The 27,070-nt window shown below is 50.6% G+C and overlaps 1 protein-coding gene across 1 annotated transcript in view; it reads right to left on the bottom strand.

Moving 5' to 3' along the window:
- Nucleotides 1–19,968, bottom strand: part of TAF4 (TATA-box binding protein associated factor 4) — a gene marked incomplete at its 5' end in the record, with an annotated part of 61,845 nt that extends 41,877 nt beyond the window's left edge. The window contains one exon of the mRNA XM_080924937.1: nt 18,750–19,968. Coding sequence (XP_080781063.1) covers nt 18,750–19,968 — 1,219 coding nt within the window. The remainder of the gene's footprint in view (nt 1–18,749) is intronic.
- Nucleotides 19,969–27,070: the final 7,102 nt, after the last annotated feature.

Genomic DNA, 27,070 nt, shown 5'->3' on the forward strand with positions numbered 1-27,070 from the left:
GCATATGTTGCAGAGAAGGTGGTTGGGAGAGGGAGCACCTTCATGGAAACAAGGAGAGGGGAAGGGGAGAGGAGAGTGGGGGAGAAAGGATAACATTTGAGATGTAAATACAGAGAACATCCAATAAAAAGAAAAGAGATAAGAAGCTACTCCACCATGGGAATAACTGAGTTGGAAAACAAGTGATGGTGTGGAGTGATGGAGTCAGATACACACATTTCCTGGAAGTCATGGAGGAGACAGATCAGACTCCACAGGACTCACCAGTCCACTCTCAGTGTTATGCTAGAGGAAAGAATGTCCTCACAAGGTTCAGACAAGGATATCTCTGGAAGCTTAGTTCATAACAGCCAAGTGCTAGAAGCAGCCCTAAAGCATGCCTCCCTGTTGAATGGACAGACAGCTCATGTCCACACATGGAAAGCTTCTCAGTATACACAACAAGCTACCTATAAGACAATGACACACAGCTGGAGAGGGAACACACAGGCCCCTCGTTCTGCAGAACCACTGAGCTCAGCCTGAGGGGGCAAGCTGGCCCATGCTAATGGTGGCAGTTGGGATTCAGCATGTGAGGACAGACAGTGGAGGGGCTGCGGGCTGTGTGAAGCTTTGTGTCCAGACTGAGTGGTCAGGTAGACACAGACTCAAAATAAACTGTACTCTGAAAGGAGGACATGTTGCTCTATGTAAAGGATGATCCTCAGAAAACAATGTTATATATACATGCCTGCATTTAAAGGAAAACCTCAGCCCAGGCAGAACACAGCTCAATGGTAGAAGACTCACTCACCTAGCACACAGGTGGCCTTAGGTTCCATCATTGGCATGAGAGAGAGAAGAGAAGAGAAGAGAAGAGAAGAGAAGAGAAGAGAAGAGAAGAGAAGAGAAGAGAAAAAGCAGCTACTCAGAGCATAATGACTCCTCTTAATCCCAACACTGAGGAGGCAGAAAGGGTGCATCTCTGTAAGTTCAAGGCCAGCCTGGTCTACATAGCAAGTTCTGGGCCAGCCAGAGCTACAATGTAAAACTCTACCTCAAAATAAATAAATAAATATTGAAAAGGTATCTGCTGGTGTGGTAGCACCTATCTACAAGCCCATCAGTCAGGAAGCCAAAACAGAAAGATTGCAAATTTTAAGACTCCTGAACTATAACACAAAGCCAGACCTTGTCCATCCCCCTCCCTTCCAGGGACCATGTCACCTGCCCACAAGTCCACAGTGACTGTCCTAGTTTGGTTTCTGTTGCTATAATAAAATAACAAAAAACCAACTTAGGGGAAGAAAGAGTTTAATTGGCTTAATATCCCATATCCCAGGTTACACTCAAAGCAGGAATGTGAGACAAGATAGAAGCAGACACCATGGAAAAACAAAGTATATGGTTTGCCCTTCACGCCCTAGCCACCCTGCTTTTCCACACAACCAAGGCTGCTGCAGACAGCTGCTCACAGCAGAGTGGGCTCTCCCCTATCAATCATTACTCAAAAAAATGCTCCACAAAGTTACCTATATGCCAATCTGATGAAAGAATTCTTCAATGGAGGTTGAGGTTGCCTCTTCCCAAGTTTGTGCTAAGCTGACAAAAACTAATCAGCACAGTGACTGAAGAGAAGAGGGACTTGTGCAGAGGCCCATTCGCTCAGCTTCCCTGGAAGCCATCACTTGCACTCTCAGATCCGCCCAGGCAGAACTAACCAAATCCACTACATGCTTTTAACATTAGCAAAACATAGTATGACTTGAACTATTTCCTTGTGAAATCATGTCTCAAGTTTTAGTGCGTGAATTATGCAGAAACACATCCCTACTCAAAGCAATTTCTTCTCTGAGTATATTAGATATAAATTTAAAAGTATTTCAATTAAAAGGAAATGGCAAGACTATAAAGATGGCTCAAAAGTTAAAAATATTAGCTGGTCTTCCAGAGGGGAACTGGGTTCCAGGATAACTTCAGTTCCTAAGAACCAAAGCCCCTCTTCTGGCCTCCAAGGACAGTGGTGCAGTTATACATACAGACAAAACATTCATACACACAGAACAAAAACAAGTAAATCCTAACAAGAAAAGGTCACCAAAAACAATCTCTAAGCTATATCTGTTAAGAAACACACCAAGGCACACATCAGTTTATTTGGTCCCAATGGTATCAAGAAGACAGAGAACACACTACATCAGACACCATGGGCACACCTGCAATTCAGGCATCTCCTTCAAGTGAAGACAGGAGAGTTCAAAGCTAGCCTACACTACTGAACAAGACCCTTTCTCAAAAGCAACAGAAGCCAATGGTTACATGTCTGCACGTGTTTATGTGCACTGTGTGCACAGGCACATATGTACATTAGCAAGTCAATGCTTACATGTCTGCACAGGCTTGTTTTCACACAGAAACACTAAGAATGGCTTAGAAATCACCAAAAAGAAGCATGGAAACCTATCCTGGGGGCAGGGAAGAAAAGGGCAGAGGTCAAAGTGCTTCTCAGAAACACCCTCTGGACCCACGTGTTTTACAAATGTAATACAAGAAATGAAAACAAACAACAAAGAGACATTTGAAACTAGACCAGGCTAACATAGAGACAGGACAGCCTCTAAGGCAAAGGCCCTTGAAGCCTCGACTACTCTGCTCTGTTGTCAGAGCTTCAGAGTCTGACACTGACCTTATCAGACCCAAGCTTCCTGTGTAAAACATGGGAACAATTCAGAGGCTGCCCTGTCAAACACCTAAATGAGCAAATGTTAAACTATATGCCCTGCCATGGCACTATTACACCTAGCTGCTGCAGGCTCCTAGACACTCTCCTGCAGAGCACACGAACATGAACAAGTGTGAGTGTGTGAGTGTGTGTGTGTGGTGTGTGTGTGAGAGAGGGGGGGAGAGGGAGGGAAGGAGGGAGGAAGAAAGGGAGAGAGAGAAAGGGAGAGAGAGAAAGGGAGAGAGAGAAAGGGAGAAATGTAGAAATCACATAAAAGTCACAACTGGAATCAGAGAGCCCAAGGTGAAATCAAACCTGGGGTATAAAAGACAAATACTTCTGCTCGGATGGAACAAAGATGGACAGATCCCAGGAAGCCTGCTGATCTGTGTGAATAACTCTTCTCCACACAACAAACTCCTTCGACTCTTCCTAACACCCAATACAATCTTGTGTACAAACAAGATAACATCAGCCCCAAGGCCCTTTACCTGAGCCCTAAGCAGGTAGCCCAAGCTTGACCTGCAGCACCTGCTCTTGTACTGCACCTGCTTCTCAGAAGCCGCAGGGTGCTGTGTGTGTCTGCATGTCCGTGTCTGTGTGCGCGTGTGCGTGTTATTGATCCCAAACATGGTTCCAGCTGCAATCAGCTTTCCTGACCCTGCAATAGTTCACAGCACAAAGGAGAAGACAGGACAGCATGAACTTTCCTGCACCTTTACTGAAACACAGCTCACAAAATACAACTCCCCATCTTAAGGGCAGTTTGATGGTCTAGGTCTAGGTGCTGTTGACTTGAACGCCCTCATGCACTGCCGGCATCCCCAGAGCCACACGGAACCTCTAAGAAGGCTCCAAGAAAGCATTTCCACCACAGTTCGCTTCAGGTTTCCTGTTGTTTGGAGGCAGGGTTTACAGTGTTCAGAATTGAACCCAGAACTGGTACATGCTAACCAAGGAGCTACCACTGAGCTGTGTCACCTTTTTCCAGAATCTCATACACATAGAGCTATGTAATACAACACCTGCTTTACCTTGCAGAGTATTTTTAGACCACTCATCCCCACAGGAGTGGCACATGGAGTGAGGTAATGGGTTGGTGAGTAAGTTCTCACTTCTCACCTTTATTCTGCACCCCCCACCACCACTGCTGCAGGCCCCTGCAGGACCTGGGATCTCCACTGCACGTGGACAGTCTCTTTCACTGTGGCAGTTGGATGAGATAGTGAAAATGCCTCTTCAAGCACTGTGGCCTTCCTCTGTGTTAAGAGCTGCTTGCCACCATTGCAGGAAAATATAGGAGCCCTTAGTAAAGTGCTTTGACCTGCATCCACCTTGCCAAAAGTCACTTTCTTTCAGTTTTGAAGTCAAGATTACTGATTCCCTCTACTTCAGATGTTACCATGTCCTGAGGCCTTTCCTCAGCCCAGTCAGAGATACAGGATCAGTTCACACATCTTTCTGAAAACTTCACTCACCCCTGAGGCCAACATGACCCCTTGCACTGTAGCTTTCCAGAGACCTCTCCCTCTGGGAATGTCTCCGAGGTCTACCTTGAAGGCACTAGGAAGGAGGCCAGCTCACCCTTGGGGGAAGGTTCACTGTACTCCCTCCACACTCTAGTGTGCCACACAACAGGGTTGGCTCTGGCAGAAAGGATACCTGCTTAAATCACTGTGACAGGCAGCCCCACCTTTCTCTGCCAACTCAGAGCTCCTGCCACAAACCAAAGGTCCTTTAGTCCATTTGGGAACAATCAGGCTCTGCCATGATAAAGGTCGTCCTGGTTTCCACATGTACAGTGTCAAATTTCAGTCACACCAAAAGTGGCAGTCACAGAAGCCAGCTAACCAATTTTATAAGTACCTGCGATTCCTCTGAGGAAAGACAGATGGGGGGGCGGCTCGCGGTGATCCTACTCCAAGGAAGCCGCTCATCAAGAGCTACCCCAGGCCCCTCTCCCTCTTGCTTCCAGGTTCACTGCCGCCTGCCCTGTCCTGACACACAAATCCTGTCCCCACACCAAGAGCTACAACATGAGAGGGTTCCTTTCACCTGCTATCATGCCCACTAGCAATCAGTGTCCAGAATAACCTAGAGAGCCCAAGGGACACAGAGCTGAGGCAGTGCCCTCTGTATAGTCCCTTCCCTGGGGCAGATCGGCACCTGCTTAGCTGAGCACCAATGGAAGGGCTCTAATGTGGCACAAAAACTGCTTTAAAATCCCGGGGCTCATGCATCCTAGTGTGCTTGTCAATGCCCTAGAAGCCATTCTCACATGGCTGGGAGAGTTTGGGCAGGACCAGGCCTGTCAGAGTGAACCCTTTGGAGCCCTGTGAGACAATCCCATTGAGATGCCACCAACAGCCCCCCAGCCTGACCTTCCTATGCTATTTGGCAACCAGTGCCACTCCCTGAACCAGTTCCCTGCAAGCTTTCAGGTCTAAGCCCTGACACCTCTGCACTGTTCTATTCTACCTCCCAACACACGCAAGGCTCTTACGTAAGCCTACATGTGCCCCTGCCGTGTTTCGCTGTGCCCCTACCCAATCTTTAACTACAGCCCAACATCACAACTTTTCCATGAACCTATGCGCCTCCATCTGTGAGATGACCACAGCCATCAGCCTCCACAGTGCCAAAGTGGATGCCATCTTGCTTAATCAGACACATGCCCATCTTCCTGGAGCCACTGCCTGTGCCCTGTCCAGTCACTTCAATACAACTTACTGAGAAGATACAACTGAGCCCTTGTGTCACATGAAGACAGGCTCACATGCTGAGTGTGGTCACAAACACAAAGTAACTTCAAAAGAAAACCACATACTTGCTCATCTGGGGGCAGTGTACAGCACCCGTCAGAGCTGTCGGCGAGGTCTGTCTGTGGTCATCCCTGCCTTGTTACTTCCTGCCACATGCCATATGTGCTGCCATGCTCACAGTGACCTAGACCTCACAGGTCCCACAGGTCCCTCTTACCACTAACCTGGGCTTCTCAGTGCCCCTGGCTTGGTCCTGACTGCTGTCCACCTAGCAGGCAATTCTGAAATTCTTGCCAAAAGTACCCTGAGACCTGCTAGTAAAGGAGGGAGAACCTGCTGGAAAGACCATAGAGAGGGAGTGGTGGGTTACAGGAAGGGTGAGCACCTGGGTGAAAAGGACCCAAGCAAGGAGGACCCAAGTCTAAAGGACCCAGGTGGAAAACAAATCCACGGAAGCCACACAGACTAGCAGTAGAAGGAAACAGAGGCGGGCCTAGAAGCGGTCCTTCCTGGGCCCTTGGAGGGTCCAAGCTCTGTGTGTACATGACAAGGCAGACTCGCCCTGAGCATGACATCCCAACTAGCGTGTGTCCGGCTCAGCTGATCTGTGACCCCTTTCACACTCACATAAGCTCCTGGTGAGTGAGAAACTGTCCACACTCCACACTAATGCTGATGCTACAGGGTCCCTCTGTAGGTGCCTCTGTCAGCCCACCCTTCCAAGAATACTCTTGCTAAGAACTCTTTCACCCATTGACCTGAAACCAGGACAGACATTGGCCTTGCAAAGGATGGAGGCCCAGCTCTTGGTAGCCAAGGGCCCACCCACCTCTGCTACCTGTTCCAGTGGCTATGCCAAACACCTGGCTGGCTACCCTGGCCCTCTTTACTGTCTGCTCAGTCTCCCTACACACACACTTAGTGAGCACCACAGCCACTGGGACAGTCCTTCAGTCCTCAGTACCCTCATGAGGAGACTTGGTTAGCTCCCCACTCCATGCCCTCAAACTTGATCACCTCAGAAATACATATCAGAAAGGTAGAACCAACTGTGTGTTAGCTCTGTTCTCCTGATGCTAGTTCCCCTTGTCTGTGGTCCTTCTGTCCCACCTTCACAGGCCTATGGCCACTGCTGACTCTGTCCAGCAGTGCTTCAACAGAGGAGGCCAGGGACACCCAGGGATCCCATGTACAGGAAGTTTGTACTCATGGGACAACATTTACCCTAGCTACCTGTCACTCCTCTTCTGGGCAGTCTTTTGTCAGTGGCCTAAGTGGTCAGCCACCAGCATCCCTGTCTCCACGTGGTCAACATGCCCAGGGAAAGAACAAGGCCTTGCCTGCTGCCCTATTCTTCCCACATTAGCCTACACACCCCTCCCTATGTCCTCCTGAGGCTTCCCTCTACACTCCAACGCCATCGGCTTCTCCCTTTCCCAGTTGTGTTTGCTACACAGCATCACAAAGTCTAAGCACAAGTGGCATCTCAGGCTCACCAGAGAGGACAGAGGGGTAGGCACTGCTCACACTATATAGCAGACAAGGCAGTCACAAGACAGACTAATCAAGTTGGCTTTACCATTTGTTTGGTTTGATGAGGTAGTTTTGTTTAGTGAGACAGAGTCTCACTATGTAATTCTGACAGGTCTAGAACTTAGAGTCCCTTCTATCTGCCTCTGCCTCAGACTGCTGGCCTTAAAGACATGTACCACCAGTATCTCTTAGATGCACTCACATGCTATTAGGAACAGTAATTCCCATGTGACCCACACTGTCTCTACTAGGGAATACTGCCCCCCACTACGTCCTCCTCAGCCAAGTGTGGCAGTGCACATCTTTACCTGTAGCACTCAAAGGCAAAGGCAGACACCATTGGTACTCACGGCGAACCCAGTCTACATAGAGAGTATTGAGCCAGCCAGGACTACATAATGAGATCCTGTCTCAAAACCAAAACAAAAAACTAAGGAAACACCCTTTGACCCCATTCCTACAGTGGCATGCTCTCCCACATTCCTTATGAGAAGGTTTAGGAAAGGCAAGCACCTCCCACCACACTCTGGCACCAGAGTGCCTTGCATGTCTTCCCCGCCCCCCCCTGCTCTCCTGTACACCTACCCTTCCTCCCCCACCAGACCAGAGCTGAACTCCAGGCTGATTTTCTTGTCCTTTCCCCAACACCAAATAAAGGGACACCCCATGGTTTAAAAGCCACCCATCTTTTAGAAGTCCTTACGCTGAAATAATTCGCATTATATTTGTTGGATACTCAAAATCTATACTCCCTATAAACAGCCTGTTTTCAGAAGGCCACCCTCACTGCTGGACAGCAACAACTGGACACATAAAAGACAACGTGACAACGCCCAAGGCTACACAGCTGCTGCCATACTTACCCATCAAACAGCAAGACCCTGGGACAGGGCACTCCTCCACACAGACAACAACATGGATGACAGAAAAACCTGCAGAGACCACACACGGGATACACCACACAGCCATGGAGACGGTAGCCAGTGAGACACCAACAACAGAAAAGCTCTTGCAAAAAAGCAGACCAGCCAGAGGACTCAATCCTCAAAGGCACTGGTAACAGAGAACTCTACAATATCAAGATGAAGCGCCCATGCCTAGGAATATACTGAAGAAGCAGCTCCAATGCACAGAAGGAAAGGAAAGGCAGAGAAGCCAATACCACAGGCCAGGCCAACAGTGCAATGAATGGTTACCTGGGATGCCGGCTCAATCAGAGCTCTCCTGCAAACTATGTGAAATGACATAAAAGTAAGCAGCCCAGATCTACATATGTGGGATTCCAGAGCACACATCCTGTCCCCTGTGTGGCGTCCCATGCTAATTAATAGTCTCCTAAACACCAGCCATCAACCCTTAGCCAAGCCACATGGCATCCTACAGACTCCTTGAATCACATCTGGGACATTTCAGTCACATGGGTGCTATGCCAGATGCTGAGGATGTGTGTCTTAGTTAAGGTTTCTATTGCTGTGAGCAGACACCATGACCAAGTCTTATACAGAACAACATTTAATTGGGGCTGGCTTACAGTTTCAGGGGTTCAGTCCATTATCATCATGGCAGCATCCAGGCAGGCATGGTGCTGGAGAAGGAGCTGAGAGTTTTACATCTTGTTCCAAAGATCACCAGGAGACCTCCCAGGCAGCTAGGAAGAGGGTCTCAAAGCTGAGCCCCACAGTGACAGCCACACCTACTCCAATAAGGCCACAGTAGTGCCACTCCCTGGGCCAAGCATATTCAAACCACCTCAGTGTAGGACTGCATGGTACTCGCACTCAGCAGGAGCAGCACTGAAGCAAGAGGAAGCTCCAGTGGTGCTGAAGTAAATAATGCAACCACCTGGGACACCTCACAGGGTCTCCAACCCAGAATGACAAACTCACCCAATGACAGTGAAGGAAGCTCCAAGCTCTGCCATGGGGAAAGGTCCTAACTGTCAAGCACAAGCTGACAGGAAGACTAGGCTGATTTGGGGGGTCAGGCTGCTCCGAGCATCTAAATCTCATTCCAGAGGCAGCAGAGAACTCAGAGCACCCTCAGCAGACCAGGTACCTGGCAGAGGAAGGACATCTTGTGCTCAAAGAGCATCTAAAGTGTCCCAACAGTAGAGAGAGAGAGACCTGTAACCACACAGAGTAACCATGGCCAGAAGTACACCTGCCCCAGGTGTTGCACAATCCCCTCCCAGTGCTGAGGCCGCTGTAAACACATGTAAGAAAGAACAAGCTAGCCACCCAGAGCAGAAGGCTGTTAAAACTGCAGCAAGTCTCAGCTCCAGGTCTCCTCAAGAGAACTACAGTAAAAGGACTGAGCAGTTTCTCCTCTCCCTGGAGGTGCTGCCTGTGAAGTCTCTTTACCTCAGCAGGCACAATGCTGTCCACCCTGTCTATACCAACACCACTGTTTTTGTCCTTTTCAGCTCACTGCTAGGCAATGACGATGGAGCCAGGTCTGGGATAAGAAAGTCATAGGATAAAGCCAGGATTCTGGGAAAGCCAGACTGGACAATGGGGTTTCCAGGGCCATGGTGCTAAGACTGCAGCAACTCAGAGATCCCACAGAGCTGAGTCTGGCCTACAAGGCATCCCAAGGATGAAAGAGGTCATTTCTCTCTTCAACTCTAAAGGAGATCTTCAATCAGCCCCCAGACAGTGATCACAAACACTATGTACAGAGCCATGTCACAGGACCTGAGGGGTAAAACTAGAACCAACTAAAGCCTGGCAAGTCCTCCAAACCAGGAGACAGAGGTCAGAGACCCCTGGAACCAGACAGTATGATGAACCTGGTGAAAAATTCCCTACAGCTCCTCACAGGACCAGAATTTCACAGAGTCACTCTAAAGTTTCACACACATTTTATGATCTAAGTTCCCTCAGTGCTAGACTAAATTCTTCCCTAAGTGGCACCGAAGTGGCTCCACCCACTTGCCAGGAAGTGTCAGGGAAACTTTGCAGTGTCCTGTATGGAATGCAGCTGACCTGCTGTCTCTAGGAGAGAGGACGGTCTATTAGCAAACTGCACTCCAGTCTTACAGAGCTCTGCTCCCCAAATACAACCAGCAACAAGTCTCTTACTCCCTCTACCTCTAGCACAAGGGGTCTGAAGTTGAAGCTGAACCTCCCTAGAACATTCCACTCCTCTTGTCTACTCAGCCATATCCTCGCCTGCTCCCTGTCCCTCAAACCTCCCCTCCCTTTCTTCCCCAGTGTACAGGTCCAATTAATTCCCCAATACCCTTTGTACTTAGAAACAGCCAGTTACCAAATTTTCCCAGCTTGAATTACAGAAAGCTATGATGCTTCTGGGACAAGACCTAAGGACAAGGGGAAGCCCCTGCCCACAGCCTGCTGCTCCTGAAGCTGTAACTTACCTCACAGACATTAGCCAGGGAGCCCCAGATACAAAAAGGAGCTGCAAAATAGAACAGAACTCAAAGAACTCAAATCAAAGGAGCCTTATGAAACAGAGCCCACCAGTGCCCTCACAGAATGACAGAAACCAAGGCCAGAGAACACACTGAGTCACTGCACCAAACAAACAGGCTCCCTGACCTTAAGCACAGTATGAAGTAAGTCCCCTGTGCTAGTGCAGACACCCCTCCACAGAAGCCCACTCTCCTGCACAGGTGTGTAAAACACAAAAACAGAACTCAAGTGAACCACAAGTAGGTCCCCAGAACTGCCCACACACTGAGCTGCCAAGTCCCCTCACAGTGGCCTACGGGTCCCTGGCAGGGCATTTTCCTGCTTACAGCACCTTCTCACAGGAAATATCCCCAGTATGGGACTTTCAGCTCCTAAAGACAGGCCCCAGACTGAAAGTTTAAACATCAGCACACAGTATGGTGCCTAAGGCAACAGACACACCTGGCAGTTTGGCTGGACCTGAGCCCACCTATAATATCAAAGAGCACAGTCAGTGGCATAAACAAGAAGCACTGGTCCCCATTCCAAAAAAGGTCCCAGCACAGTGTCTACACTATGCCCCCATCTCCTACGCCCCAGAGTCGGTTCTTCACCCCTCCTGCTTGGGAAGCTTTCCTCCCAAGCCACCTCCAGGCTTGGGAGACTCCACAGCCCATTCCAGGAGCAGGCCAGTGCTTCCAGGTGCAGGACATGCCTAGGAGGAGCCCGTAGCTCTTCCCACCCTGACTAGAAGGCCATCAAATAGGCCATCAAATACTCTTGACTCTCAAATTCTTACCTTTACCTGGGCTCCGGATTATGTTCACTACCCACTCAGACATAACACATCGAACCCTGCACATTCCACCCAGAGGGCATCCATCAGCATGGCCCATGCATCACACTAACTGACAAGACTACCTAGCCAGTTCCCAGAGCTGAGGCCATGAGCAAATCCCACAAACCCTCACCTCACACCATCACTAGGATTTTGCCAATCCCATGCCCTGCCTCTGCCCGTCCCCCACAACAAACAACTTGTATTCCACAGTTCACAGACCCAAAAGGGACCACAAAACAAAGTTTGATTCTGTCACTGCCCTGACTAAATCCTCAACAGCTGATTCCCAGGTAAGAAAAACCTCAATTCCTAGACCAAGCCAACACAGCCTCACCTCCTACTTCCCTCCTCCCCACTCCCCTGATCTTCCCCAGTTGTTCCCTGAATAGAATTATGGCTGCCCTTCTCTTCACTCCCAGGAAGGTCCTCCCTGCCTAGCATCGCCTCTCAGCCACAGGCACCCATCACAGGCAGAAACAAATTTTGAAATTCCTCTGTCAAGTACCTGGCCCCACACAAGGGCCATGCCAGAAGAGCAGGGAAGGCCCCTCAGCACGTGGGTCAGCATGCTCATATTTTTAGGTGCAGTTCTGCAAGTAAGCCAGAGTGCCCCAGAACCATCCACACTAACAAGACCACATCAGCCGAGTCACAGACACCATCAAAGCACAACTACATAGGCCCTATGCAGTATTTCTGGTAAAAGTATAAACTGGCCTAGCCCCTGCAAAGCAATTTCTACCAAGGCCTAGAAAATGCTCAACCATCAGATGTGCCAGTGTATGTAGAGATATGCAAGTAAGGGTGGGCCATTATAGCAGACTAGGACACCTCAGCAAGGAGTCTGCACAAACTGAGGTATCAGCAGTGCAGGCAAAGCCTCAAAAGAGGGCTGGAGGAGCACAGAAAAGCTCAGGGCAAGGCTAGCCACACTCAGCAGGACAGGAAAAGTTTCTAACTTTATGAAATCAAACATATCATAAGAAGAGGCAGAAATGATCGGCCCTGACAGGAAAGTCTGAGCAAGGAGCACTTAAGAAAGACTTATTTTCTTCCCACTAACTTCACAACTTCCTATAGTAAATACAAACTTACAATCAGAAAAGCCCCTGCAACACTGGGGGAGGGGAAAACAGCCAAGTGTGGTGATACATATCTATAACCACAGCACTCTGGAGGCAGAGGCAAGGGAACTGCCAGCTCCAAGACACTCTGGGCTACAGAGACCCTGTCCAAACAAGTCTGCCAGAACAGCTTTCCTTCAAACACCTTCAAATAACCACTACTCAGAGGCAGTAGTATTCCAGACCATTTCACAAGGTTCAACTGAGCACCAAGCAGCCTTATCCTGTGACTGGGAGCCTCTCCACTAGGCTTTGTGGGTTACAGGAGCAGCCTTCAAATCAGGGCTCCCCCTGTGAAAGGCCCAAAATCTCTCAAAAGCTAATCCTGAGGGCTGGTTGCACACGTGTAGGGATCTATCTGAGTTTGAGGCCCAGTACCCACATAAATAGCCAGTGCATGCCCTTGTAATCCCAGCACTGGATAAGCATTGGCAGGTGGATCCCAAGGGTTTGTTGGCCAACCAGTCCATCCTACTTGCTGAGCTCTAGCCAGTGAGAGACCCTTCGACAAACAGGTAGTTGGCACGTGAGAAACATCTCCCAAGAATAACGTCTGGCCTCTCTACCAAGGTGTAAGACAGACAGACAGACAGACAGACACACACGCACGCACGCACGCACGCACGCATGCACATGCCACAGCAGGGATGGGTTAATTTAAAAGCAAGGGGCTGGGGAAATAGTTCAGGCAGCAAAATACTTGCTGTGCACACAGGAAGATCTGAGTTTAATCCAAAGCACGGTCTAGTACAATTCAGGCATGGCACCTCCACTATAGTCTCAGAGCTGGTGACACGGAGAAAGGAGGACCCCTGAATTTTGCTGGCCAGCCAATCTAGAGCTTTACTAAGCTCTAGGTTCAGTAACCAACTTTGTCATTTTTAATTGGATGGGAAGACACCATATACTTTGCACACACATACAAACACAAACTGGTACACATGGGGAACAAACGAATCTTGAGCCTTCACTCCTGTGTATTTTACGCAGGAAGTAAAAAAAGCAGGTTCTTTCCCTCCCTTCTTTGCCACTCTGTGAAAGGTCACCAGCCAAGAACCCTTCAACCCTGCCAGCAACCTTCTCAAAAGTGCTGTCAGATCAGGAGAAGCTCAACCTTTGTCTGCCCTGTGGCTGCTCTGGGCCACATACCCCAGCTTTGACCCTGCAGGAAACTCTGGGCAGCAGCCCTGGACAGGAAGGGCTCAGCTCTTTTTGCTGCTCAGCATCAACTAAGACTCAGACCCTCAAATAAAATGCTTTCAGATCCACAGAGCAGACTCACTATGAAGGTCTCATTCTAAAGGCAGATACTCAGTTTGTCACTAGAACCATTAGTCCCTCAGAGCAATGACTGAAACCTCAGGTCATCAGCACCTCCCACCTGGATGTTGTGGATGCACTCCCTGCAAAAGTTTGGGGGCCACAGAAACCAGTAAGTACTTCCTCAAGAGCCACTCTATTATACACAGAGAATAGGACCTTAAAAAAAATGGTCTCTCAAAACCTCAGGAAGGAGTCACAGAGATGGTTCAGTGAGTAAAAGCACTTGCTATGCTTTGCAAGCCTGGCATCCTGAGTTTGGTCCCCAAGACCCACAGAAAGGTGGCAAGGACAAATATGACTCTATACTCTTGTCTGCTCTTTACATGTGTGCTGAAGCATGTGCACCCCCACACACCATGTACACACACAATAATAATTTTAAAGCTTCAGGAAGGACAAGGTTCTTCCTACCTTCACAGACGCTAAGAGTAGCAAAAGGGTCCTAGGTTCCAGCAACCCCTCCCATCCTAAGTTCCTACCAGAACGAGATCATGGAGCAAGCTGCAGGTATGCATGCAGCTCACTGCCCCATACAGCAGCCACAAGGTGCTTGGACAGGCATGGTAACAAAAGAACAGGACAAGGTGGATCCTAACTGTGGGCAATCTTAGCTCTTAAAAATTCTCAAGCTTTTATGTCTTTGGCAAAAATATCCAAAAGAATACAAAAACCAAAACTTTCACAGCCCTACCATAAAATATAAAACTCCTAATTCTTAGACATAACCTGTAGTGCCTGATCTGCCTTGCAGAACACTGCCAAGCAATATGCTCTAAGAAAATTGGCCCAACTGCACTCAAAGCAGCACCCAGGTAACCCTGGCCCGAGCACAGGTACAAAGCTGCCTAGCACCCAGACTGCCTACTCGAAAGCCCCTCTCCCAACGTAACTTAATCTAGGCTTTATTGCTAGCTAAGGCCTGACTACAAGACTGACAGAAACGGTCCTGAATAGCAGCTGCATCCCAGACCAGGCGAGCAAAGGCCCATGGAGAAAAGCAAAGTTGCTTCTTCAAACTCCACAAACTGCTTCAGACCCTAGGCAGCTTCTACAGAACTTTACATCTTTGCTTCAAGAATTGGGGGAGAAAAAAAAAGCTATTGTGATTTGATCAACTTAGATATAACCTGCTATTAATAAAAGCTGTTTCCAAATGTATACTGTAAGTGGAAGAAAGTGCACATTTACACAGAGGCAGACTTTGAAAGCATCCTGGAACACCCTAACTTAAGTACTACCCACCAAGCCACTCCATTCAGGGCAGGGGCTGAGTGAGGTAGGTATGGTTCTGATCCAGTGACATCTCTGGGGCAATTGTGAAGAGGTTTCCCATTGGCCTACCTACCCTCCTTCATTCACTCCCACCCAATCCAGGGACAGTCTTCCTAGCAGCCTTAGCGTACAGGGATCTGCCTAGGACGTGCAGTTCATGCACAAGGAGACCAGTAAGCCAAGAATGACAGCATACACTAGCACCCAGAAAGCTGGAACTTGAGGACCTCAAGCAAGGCCTAAATAGGATACGAATGAGAGTCCCAGGCAATCTCATGAGACCCTGCCTCATGAAAAACAAAACAGAGCTGAGCTGATAGACTCTCCTCAAGCTCAGAGCCTCTGCATGAACAACACACAGCATGAAGTGTGGATGAGACCACCATCCTGAAATGTTCACCGGCCCCTCTACCACTGCCAAAACACAATGCTGAACTGCTGCAAAAACACCTGCAAGTGCCACACATCACCCTGTCACCACACTGCCCAAAGATAATGGCAGGCCAGCTGTGAGTCTGATGGGAAGAAAACCCACCCCTAGTCTCCCAACGTGCACCACTGCCCAAGTTCTGGTTACCAAAATGTTTCTCCTCTTCTTCCCCTTCTTCCTCCTCCAGCAGAAGCAAACTAGGTTACAATCTTTGGCCTAAATAAAGCCAGGCCCTGGTGAGGTCCTCCCACAGGTAGCATACAGCATGTGGCGCTGTGGGTGGTGACCACTCCACATGGTCCAGTTCCTTCCACTGAAAGCAAGACAACCTGCCCCAAACTTCTTGTCCACCTGGATAAGAATTTTGACTGGAATAAAACTAACCTTAAAAAGACTTATTTCTACAGCAACACTACCCTTCAAAGCAGGGAAAGGATCGGGGAACTAGTAATAAAGAGCAGCCATGACCATCCATGTCCCATTCTGACAGAATTTCCTCTTCACAAAGCAGTCAGTCACTTTACAGTCAGACAAACTGCAGCTCCATAAGCAACATATTTTTCCTAGGCAAACAGCAACTGTGACCCCAAGTAAGAAAAGCTAAAGTTCCAAGAACGTCCCTTTTGGTTGCTGCTGCCAAAGTTGGCCTCCAGAACCCCAGCCCATAGAGTCCACGGGCAGCGCTCCAACGTGAGCAGCCTGAGAATCTGCCCAACAACTCAGGCAGGCCCAAATGTAGTGAAGCCACTAGTCCACAACCCAGGACATGGGGGAGCCAGCACCTGACACCTGTGCTCACTCCAGAGCCACAGCCTCCAGGCCACCAGAAGGAATGTGTTTTCTCCTAGACAGAGAACCTATGATTTAGCCAAGTTCTAGAGCAACTGGAGAGTAAATTCAATACGAAGGTAGAAAGACACACAAAAATGCTAATTTGCCGGGGGGGGGGGGCAGCCTGCAGGACAGCATCCTCCACCCAGACCTTTCAAAGCCACCAAAGCACACACTAATTCTGGGGTCCTCTCACCTGTCACTTAGGCAACTATAGTCAGACACACTGTGGACTCCTGACATGTGCACCTGCCACCCAGTCCTCTAAGAGCTCTCCCAAGCTCTCACTGTGGATCAAACTTAGACTTTGGCACCAGCAAACTAGCAGCAAATCACAGACACAGTAACATCCCTGTCCCTTTACAAACCTGTTCTGACAGGGAAGATCAGACAAGTTCAACATGCTTATGAGAAGTTCCTGATGAACTGTGAAGATGAAATTTGATCTCAAAGTCCTCAGGGTGAAACCTGTGTCCCTCCCCTCCCCCAGCATGACCTCTATCATGAGGGCACCGGGAAGGACTCGGCCCCTTTCACACTGCTCTCAACTGTCAATGGTATGCTATTCCACTTGACACCAATGTGTGGCCTTGAAACCTGTCTCCACACACGACAGTGCAAAGGCTGCTATTGGCTAAACAAAGTTTTATTAGAACCTATTTCCACATTTTCTTAATATATTTTATTATGAAATTTATCAATGAAAGAGGAACATCGGTTAGAAAAGGTTCTGATTACTCAGTTACAGGACAAAACTAGAATGTTTGCGTCCTCTGACTATGCCTGTCTTGTTTTTTAAAAAACCTAGCACTGGTGGTGGTAGTTTTAAGCACCAAACATTAGCTTAGCTTTGGGTGTTTTTGAGTAAGGTTTTGAATCAGCATTCCTTATCAAAACAGCCACAGCAGCCAGAGGGTGCAGAAGATAGGTATGAGGCTTCTGTTTTAGAAAGCACATCGCTACTTTGAAGCAGAGCTCGGGATGTCTCTGCCCTACTCTCTAACAGGAGCTCAGCTGATGCAGAAGCAAAGAAGTGCAAATAACGACATGTTTACATTTTCCCCAAGGAGTTATCTTCTGCTCAAACACGCACCAACCCTGAACCTGACCTGGAAAGGAGGCGGCTGTGATGGAGACAGCAGCCAGTGCCCTTTCCAGGTGACAAGTCCTTCTCCAGGGGAGAGAGCTTCACATATACAGCAAGGGAGCCGGGGAAGCCAAGATCGCTGCGGAAGGATGCCATGGGCACCTGATAAAAGGACCACATGGGTACATACTAGCATTGGGAAAGGTAGTATTAAAGCACTGTGCCATTTCGAATTATAAACTACAAGCACAAAACGCATCTTAAACTATAAACATCAGCCATATTTTAGACCCAAAGGTCAGAACAAAGATAATAAACAAGACCTTTCAAACATACACACACACACACACACACACACACACACACACACACACACACACACCCTGTGCACTTCTCAGCAAGCCCCAGATGTGAAGCAAGAGACATCTGCAGCTCCTAGGCCTTATGTCACACCCAGTGCCTCCTCAGAGCACGGCAGCCCCTGCAACCTCACAAACACTTCTGGTTCCTATATCCCCAAAGATAGGGCAGGTATCTCTGGACCTTTGATGAGCCTTCCTTGATCCTCACTGACTTCCACAGCAAATTTCAATTCTAAAGATGCTGTAGCTCTTTCAGCGGGACCCAAACCACTTTTCAGACACAGTAGCAAGCAGCATGTTTTCTAATTCTCTACTACTGCCACCGCAGCGGGCGGCGCTGCTACTACCGCTTGCACATGTCACTGTGTAATACGGGAGGAGCGCTCGGGCTCGCTCCGGCCCAGGGTTCAGTGGGAACACTCCTGCGGAGGACTCTCAAACAAAAGCAGTCTACAAGCGGGGAAAGGAGCCACTCATCAAACCCAAGGGGCCCTGAGGAATTCGAGGACAGCAGAGTCAGAGCAGGTGTGGAATCTACAAGCGCTGAGACAGCTTCTGAGCCCCAGCATCAACATCACCATGATCTTCTGCATCCGCAGACCCCTGCGCACTGAGTGTCCTGCTGACCTCCAGGGATGGCAACAACAAAAACACCCAGGATCCCCTTTCAGGTACCGATGACCACTAAACCTCCGCTCCCTACATGGAGTCCCCAACCGGCTTCCCTGACGACAGGGAAGCCCATGCCTTCCACACAAGACTTCATTAGCCTGCCCGTGGGTAGTTAGATCGCCCTCTCTTGACCTCACTGGAGGGAGGAGAAAGAAGGGTCCCTCGGCCATACGGCGGTAGCCCACAGCACCCCAAGAGGACAGCAGAGTTTCCCCGAGAGCTCTGGGCACTCCAGGACTGGGAAGCCCTCAAAACCGGCAGGTCACCTGGGCAGAGGCCGACCCTCGGCCTCGCGGGCCACCCTGCCAGGGCACGGCCCCAGAATGCAGCCCAGAACTTCCTGGAACGCCAGGGCCGCCTGGTGCACCCGCCCTCGCCTCCCTCCGCGCGCTGCCACTCACCTGGGGGCAGCTGGAAGTTCTGGATGTTGGTCGGGTTCTGCGGCGGCTGCGGCAGGCGCGGGGCCAGCACGGTGGGCGTCAGCGTGGCCCGAATAGCGCCGGTGGTGGCCGCCGGCGTCCGAGGCAGGCTGGGGGTCGCCGCGGCCGCGCCCTTCGCCAGCCCCACTGGGGTCCCGGGTGCAGGCCCCGGCAGCGCGCCCGGCATGGCGGGCCCGAGCAGCACACCGCCCGCCGCGCCCCCGCCCGCGACCCCCGCCGCCGCCGCCGCCGCCGCCGGCCCCGGCCCGGGCCCCGGTCCGGGCTTGGGCGCCTCGGCCTTAGCCCCCTGCGCGCCCGCGCCCGGCTGGCCCAACCCCGCGGCGCCCCCGGAGGCCGCGGCGGGGGCAGGAGCGGCCCCGTTCTGCGCGGCGGCGGCGGCGGCGGCGGCGGCAGCGGGTGACACGGGGGGCGCGGGCGCGGCGGGGTGCCCGGGCGGCCGGGCTGGCGCGACGGGCGCTGGGGGCGCGGGCGGCGGGGGCGCGGCGGGCGCGGGCGCGGCGGGCGGCGAGGGCGCGGCGGGAGCGGGGGCCGCCTGGATGACAGAGCCGGCAGCGGGCGGCGGCGCGGGCCCGTTGTTGACCGGGCTGACAGCAGGTGCGGCGTGCGGCGCGGTGGGCGGCGCGGCGCTCCCATTCAAAGTTTGCGCGGCGCCGGGGCCGGGCGGGCCAGGCGGGCCGGGCTTGGAGGCGCCGGGGCCGGCGGGCGGGGCGGCGGCGGCGGGATCCGGCCCCGCGACGGCGGCAGCGGTGGCGGCGGCGGCGGCGACGGGGCAGGGCCCCGCGCTGGCCTCGGGCGGCGGCCTCAGCTTGGCGGGCGCCGGCGCGGGCCCTGCGGGGACAAGCAAGCGGCGCGGTGAGCTGGAGTCGGGGCGCCGCGGGCCCCCACCCGCCGGCCGCGCTCTACCTGCGGGGGGCGGCTCCGGCGCCGCTGCGGGCGCGCCCTCGGCGGAGGCGGCCGGCCCTGCGCCCGCGGCTCCGGCCGGGCTGCCGCTCACAACATGGTTCCCGAGCGCGCCGGCGGCCGCGGCCCGCAGCTCGGGCGTGCGCGGCGCGAGGTGGTGGTGGTGGGCCGCGCTGGCCGCCAGCTGCGACTCGAGCGAGCCCACCAGATCGCTCACCACTTTCTCGTCCACCTCGCTGTTGAAGAAGACCTCGTCCAGCAGATCCGAGCCCGCCGCCATCTTTCCTCCTCGCCGCCGCCGCCGCCGCCGCTCGGCCGAGCGCGCCTGGGCAGGAGGAGGTTCCAGCGGGGCGCGGGGCGGGCGGGGGGCGGTGCGCGGGGCGGGCGGGGGCGCGGCGCGCAGGGAGGGGGAGGGGCGGCCTACTGCGCAAGCGCGCCGACACGCACCGCCCCCGCCCGCGCCCCTGTGGCTTTTGATTGGCTGCGGCCGGCTCTTAAAAGACGCGGCCAATGGCTGCGAGCGCCAGAGGCCGGGGAGCAGGCGAGGTGCTGGGTGCTAGTTGTCTGTTGGAGCGCGGGTGAGAATGGCAGCGGTGCCGGGAGAGCGGCGGCGCTCGGCGCCGACCGGGTCGCTGCAGCCGGCTGCGGGGTTCGCCCTTTGTCTACACCCTTTCAAAATGGCTGCGGCCAGGGCGGGCGGCGACAGCTGCGCGGGCGCTCCTGGGGCCCCGGCGGTCAGTGAGGAGCAGCAGTCCTGGCACGAAGGCGCTTTCGGGGCGGAGAGGTGCGCAGAGGACACCGCGGACGCGACGGGTCAGCTCCCCTGACTTACAGCGGTTAGTAAGAGGGCCGTGCACACCCCGAGCGAAGCTGGACATCCGGAAGCTGATTTGTTCTTTATTTACTTTTCTCGTGGGGGAGGGGGTAGTAAATCCGCTAAACTGATGCCTGCAAGCGCTTTGTGGGAACATTTTCGTTACCGTTTCGCCCCTTTCTGAGTGTTCTCTTAACCAAAAGGCCGTCTTATTGGACGTTGCTATGGATTTCGTCTTAACTTTTTTTTTTTCTTTCTTTCTTTCTTTTTTTTTTTTTTTTTTTTTTTTTGAAAAGGCCCAAAAACAAATTCCAGATGGCAAAGCTCCTAGTTGGGACCTCACTGCAACTGACCCTCCCAGAAGCACCGTCACAGTCTGTACAGATCCAGTACTGGAGAATGAGGAATTTGACACTGTAATTTTTTTTCTCTTTTTGCCTTGAAGAGACGTTTCCCACCAGCCTGTTCTACGTACACTCACCATCCAAGTGCTTGGAAAATGAAGGCAGGAGGAGGATAAGGAATTCAACCTTCGTTATGTATTTAGTTGGAGGCCAGCCTGGGGTCTCATGAGTCCCTTATATCAAAAAGGTGAGGTGAGGACTCTTCTCTCAAAAGCAGAATATAACTCTCAGCCTGTGTGCTGATCCTGTCCCAGCCTTTTAAACTGAAGGAGTTATATAACTGCTATACAAACCCCACCCTACCCCAGCAGTCCTCTAAGCAATCGTCTACCTAAGGAACTGTGCACATCGAAGCCACCCCACAAAAGTGCCCTCACTTGCAAAGTGTGCTTGGGAAATCCTTAAACAACAGAAATTTTGTTCTTGAACATCAGCCTCCAGGTTTGGAAAGCCAGTAAAAAGGAGACGATGAGGAAGCAGGTTAGGTGCTACAAGCCAGCGTAGGATGGACTCCAGGAACAGAAATTCACAGTTGTAAAGAAAACCCAAGAGTCTTCTTCTGACACAGGAGAACACTCGGAGCCAAGAGCACCCTAAGGAAGTGGGACACCACTTAGTGACAGCCCCCAGCCCCAGATCAGAATTATTTTCATTCTTGATGATGGTTTGAAGATTTTAAAGTGGACCAAATGATCAGCAGGTTCTTGCTGGCTGGCTTGATGCCTTGGTTAATGGGAACCACAGCAGCCTGTACCCTGAAACCCTTAGGTGACAGGGAGCAAAACAATGGGCACCTGTAGCAAAACCCAGGCTCTGGAGCTCACAGGCCTTTGGGTGACTGGTGATTCCCAGTGCCACACCCCTACCTTGCATGTTCCTTGCTGCTATAGTACTAAGAACTTTCATGAGGGCAAGCACTGGCCTCTCCATAGGCCAGGACGTGTCTCCAGTGTGGTCCCAAGCCTCTTCAAGAGGACACAGCCTCCTTCCATGCATAAGCATCTGCTGATAACACTTACAGCCCCTGAGCCACCAAGACTTGTTACAGGTGTAGGGTTTAGGGTCTGTCTGTGCCTACCAACCCCTTCATTCCTTGCTGCAGGGCCCAGTGTGGGAGCCACACTTCAGGCAGCTGTTTTCAAGTATACTGCCCTTAAGACTGATGTGGGCAGAGATAAAAGTTTCCTCCCCTCTTCAAAATCTATATGCAAGGGACAGTAAACACTAGTAGAGCCTTAACCTTTGTCACTCTGGAAACTTGAGGAGAAATTTTCTTTAAATGTCTCTCCTTTGATACATTGCCACAGGCCATTATGACTTCCATAGTTTGGAGTTAAAAACCCCAGAACTGGCATTAAAAAAAGAACAGGATTGGGGGGGGAGATAACCACCATGCCAGGAATTCTCAATAAAATTTTTATTACTTTAAAAAAAAAAAAGAACAGGAGGAATCATGAAGTATGAAGTATAAAACACCTTATTTTGTATAAGCAGAGGACAACTTTTGGGAGTAGGTTCTCCCCAGCATAGGTTCAAGGGATCAAATTTATATCAGGCTAATATGACAACTACTTTTATCTGCTTAGCCATCCCACCAGCTCCATAAAATGTTTGCTTAATTTAAAAAGGGGGGGTGCACAGCGGAGGGATGAGGAGATGGCTCACTTGGTGAAGTGATGAGATCTGAGCTGGACCCCAGCACCCACATGAAAATGCTGAGTGCAGCTATGGGGAAATGGGGATCTCCCAGTATTCCTGGGTCTCACTGGCCCAGATAGTGGCCCTGTCTCAAAAAATAAGCATGACTGAGGAATACACCTGTATGCCTGACGCTGACCTCTAACCTCCATGCACGTGTGTGCAACCACAGAGAGAGAGAGGGAGAGAGGGAAAGGAAGAGAGACAGAGAGAGAGAGAGAGACAGAGAAAGAGAGAGGGAGAGAGAGAGAGACAGAAAGAGAGGGAGAGGGGGGGAGAGAGAGAGAGAGAGGGAGGGAGAGAGAGAGCGCACACACTAGATGGTAGCCGGCCTCAAGCTGGGTCCTGCTCTCTGGGTGTTTATATCAGGCACCCTTGCCTTGTAGTGACTCAGCTATCTCTGGTCTCTCCCCGTTTTCGTTTTGACACTGTCTGGTTGTGTTGCACATGCTAGCCCTGACAAGCTCACTCCATCCTGTCCGCCTTTCACATAGCCGGTACCTCTCATCTTTGAAAGTCACCAGTCCCTGGATTTGGGACCCACCAAAGTCCAAGATGATTTTGAAAGGTTTTTTTTTTTTAACACATTACAACTGCAGAGATACCTCCTCCAAAGAAGTTTATTTGTGTTGTGGGTGGGTGTGAGTTGGGGGAATTATTCAACCCTCTACACCAGTGTGTCTCTGTAGGAAGAGAAAGACTTGAAAAGGCCAGAAGGCACCTGTTGGTCTATCCAGTCTCATGCTTGCCCAGAAGCCTGAGGCAGCTGGAGCAGGACACAGGCTTGAAGCATCTGGAACAGAGTCCTCTTGCTGCCCTGCATTCCCACGAAAATAACAGCGTTCAAACATGCCTAGTCAAGATTCCTTTGATTGGGACCAGGCTTGGGTGGCCACTAGTCTTAAAACTGACATATTGAGTGCTTTCTGCAAGACCAGAGAGGAACTGAGGTTAGGAGGCTAAATTTGTGGCTGGGTCTCACTCTTGGTAAGGGTAGAAAGCCAAGTCTTGAACACTAAAGTTGCCGACGACGGCAGCGCTCTGTTCTCATGCTGAGGCTGACCATCCTTCCATCTACATGTCATACATAGTGGGCATCATGAGTCTGGTGCCTGCTCCTCCTGCCTTCTGAAGCTGACCCTGGTCTCCAGAGCCAGCTGTCTACAAAACTCCAGAATGACTCATGACAGCATTCTCTTGGCTGACTCCCACAAAAGACTAACTATAGCTGTGTGACCGGGTTTACAGTTCAGCTCAGAGGAGCTTACTCAGTGCATGCCTGCACCTGCCTTCCTGAGCCTCCACCTCCCCGGGGTGCCTCACCATCAGCCTCACTTCCCAGGGAAAGCCAGCCATATTTCCTTCAAAACAGCGTTGTTCTGCTCTATCCGGTAGTTCCCTTGGTTTCCTTTTTGGTTGATTTCTGATACAGATTGCCCCCCATTCAGCTCACATGCCTAGTTTATAAAATCCTGTAACTCAATCTGGAACAGAGTATAGTGGCACACTCATATAATCCCAGCACTTCAGAGGTGGAGGCAGGATTTGTTCAAGATCAGCCTGTTACATAGCAATGTGAAGAGCAGCTGGTCCACACAAAACTGTCTTGAAAGATAAATAAAAAAAATAAACAATGATAACAAAACCCAACTCACATCCCTAAAAACTTAGTGTCCTTACATGTTGAATGGTCCCATTTAAGGCTTAGTGGCTGGCATGGCACTGTTGGGAAGGGCTGAGAGCTAGTGAGATGCCTAGATCACTGAGGATGGACCCTAAAATGAGTTTCACCTCACCATGAGAATGCCTGACAAAAGAGCCTCAGTGAAGAAGAGCTTACTCGGTGCAGTATGCTGGAGAAGACATGGCAAGAGAACAGCCCATGGATTGTAGTGTCAGGAGGTTGAGGATGCTTGTAGACAAGACAGGAAGCAAGGTCTGGCTGCCATACTTGAAGGTCTACCCTCTGAGCATCCTGTTTCATTTACCTAGACTCCACCGATACCCATGTCGGCAGCTGGGGACCAAGCATTCAAATGTTGACCATTTAGAATGTAGAATACAAGTTGAGTGGTGGCATGCCTTGAAGCCCAGCAGAGACAGCCAGGGACAGCCAGAGCACACAGAGAAACCAGTTACACATAAGATAAAAAGTACCTCAGTATGAAACGAATGAAAAACACAAGACCCATAGTTGGACAGTCTTAATCGTGACTGAGGTAAGTTGAAGCAGGGGAGATGCCTGAGTGAGCCAGGTACTTACCAGGCAAGCTTGAGCTAGAGTCCAGATCCGCACGGCTTCTGTAAAAGCCAGGCAGGTGTGGCAGGCAGCCACCGGTAGCCCCAACACTTAGGAAGCTGGCTAACTAGCCTGAATTGGCGAGCTCAGGGTTCATCAAGACAGCCTGCCTCAGTGAATGAATCAGGAGGCAATCAAGGAAACCATGACAGACGTCAACGTGAGGCCCACACACCCATGCAAGCATTTATACTGCACCCAGAGTAGATACCTAATGGGACATACCAAATTAAAGAAAGATGTCATTTCTCCCCAGTATCAGCTACTTGGTGCAAAATACAGTTTAAACCCCATTTGTTTTGCTTTTTTTTTTTTCTTTTTAAATCATTGATCACAAAAGCTGACAAGCCGGGCTTGTGCTTCCCACATGGCAAGAGTAACTCTCCCTTGGGTCACACCTCAAACCCTTTGCAAAATGATACAGCATTTGCCCGGCTTTTCAAAGCATGACCTCAAGTGCAGGTTCTGGAAATGAGCCAGCATAGCACAGGGACCCATGCCTGGGGAGCCACTAGGGTCAGAGCATGGTCCAGGCCACTAATGCAGAAAGAAACTCCAAAGAGCTGGATGTCACCTCTCTCCAGAAGGCACAGGGCATCTTTCGAAGGGGAGATAAAGTCCGGCATGTTTCCATCGCCTGCTGGGTACCGGGAAGATTCCAAACAGCATAGCTCAGAATAAGAAAGGAGACATGAACAGCTGTCCAAGTGACAGATGAGGACTTGGGTCTCAGTCCTTCAAACCAGCCATCAGCTGACAAAATGCTGTCACAATGTCCAGGCCACAAGCCCAAATGAACCAGTACCAAAATATCCTAAAGCAGAGGTGGGGCACACACTTTTAATCCCAGCACTCAGGAGGCAGAGGCAGGCACATCTCTGAGTTCAAAGCCACCCTGGTCTACAGAGTGAGCTACAGGTCAGCCAGGGCTACACAGAGATATCCTGTCTGAAAAAAAAAAAAATTAATAAATTTAAAAATCATCCATTCTCAAGAGAAGTACCTTACTTCTTGCCTTACAGGATTAGTATGTAAGGGTTATAAAGTAGCTGTAAGTTATGGAGGTGGCTCCGCCAGTTGTTTGCCTTGGAAGCATAAGGGCAGGAGTCTCATCCCCAACAACCATGTTTAAAAAGATGAAAGTTAAATGTAATCTGAGCATGGTGGTTCACATCTCTAATCCCAGCACTCAGAGACGGGCAAGTGGGTTGCTAGGAGGCCAGCCTGGTCTGCATAATAAAACTTCATTTCAAAAGGACAAAAGAGCAAATAATTTTTTTATTTTAAAAATAAATTTAAAAAAACTCACAATCCAGTGCTGGGGAATTGGAGACAGGGAGATCCTTGGGGCTCACAGGCCAGCCAGCCTAGCTTATAGTTTTCAGATGAGCGAGAGACCACGTCCTAGAAAAAGACAAAGGCTGAAAGAAGTCAGTGGGTAAGAGTGCTTGCTGTGTTGGCATGAGAAAGCAGCCGTATAAAAAGGTCAGGTTTGTCCCCAGGCATATCTGTACTGCAGTCCTCTGAGGCACACAGACAAGAATATCGCCTGTGACCTGCCAGACTAGATCCAGGTCTAGAGACACATGCCGTCCAAACACAAAGTCCTCCTCTGGCCTCTGCACACCTGGGCATGTAAATGTGCAGATCATATACACATGCGTGCAGAAGCAAAGAAATTGTCCTGGTGAACTCCTGAAGTTGCCCTCTGGCCTGCATGTGTGTACATACATACACACACGTGTGAACATGCTCCCCTACACACACAAACATTTTTTAAAATATAATTTAAAAGCTAGACAGTACCTGAGAAACACCTGGAGACGTCCTCTGTCACACCCTTCACAAATGTGAACACAAAATTGAATTGTAAGACAACTGCTAGGCCAATAATATCTGGCATAAAAGTAGGCTTTCCACCAATGAAAGGTTTTTTTCACAACATAACTAGAAATTATTTTAAGTTTATATTCTGTAACTAAGATAAAACTCAATGATTGGGCCATGTATTGCTAGAACACTAATCTGAAAAGGAGAGATAAGGACTTGGAGCAGTATGACAGTGTCTATGTGTGACAGTGTCTATGTGTGACAGTGTCTGTGTGTGACAGTGTGTGTGCACTGCTGTGTGACAGTGTCTATGTGTGACAGTGTCTGTGTGTGAGTG

This window comes from Micromys minutus, assembly GCF_963924665.1.
Source record: "Micromys minutus genome assembly, chromosome: 11".
Taxonomy (NCBI): domain Eukaryota; kingdom Metazoa; phylum Chordata; class Mammalia; order Rodentia; family Muridae; genus Micromys; species Micromys minutus.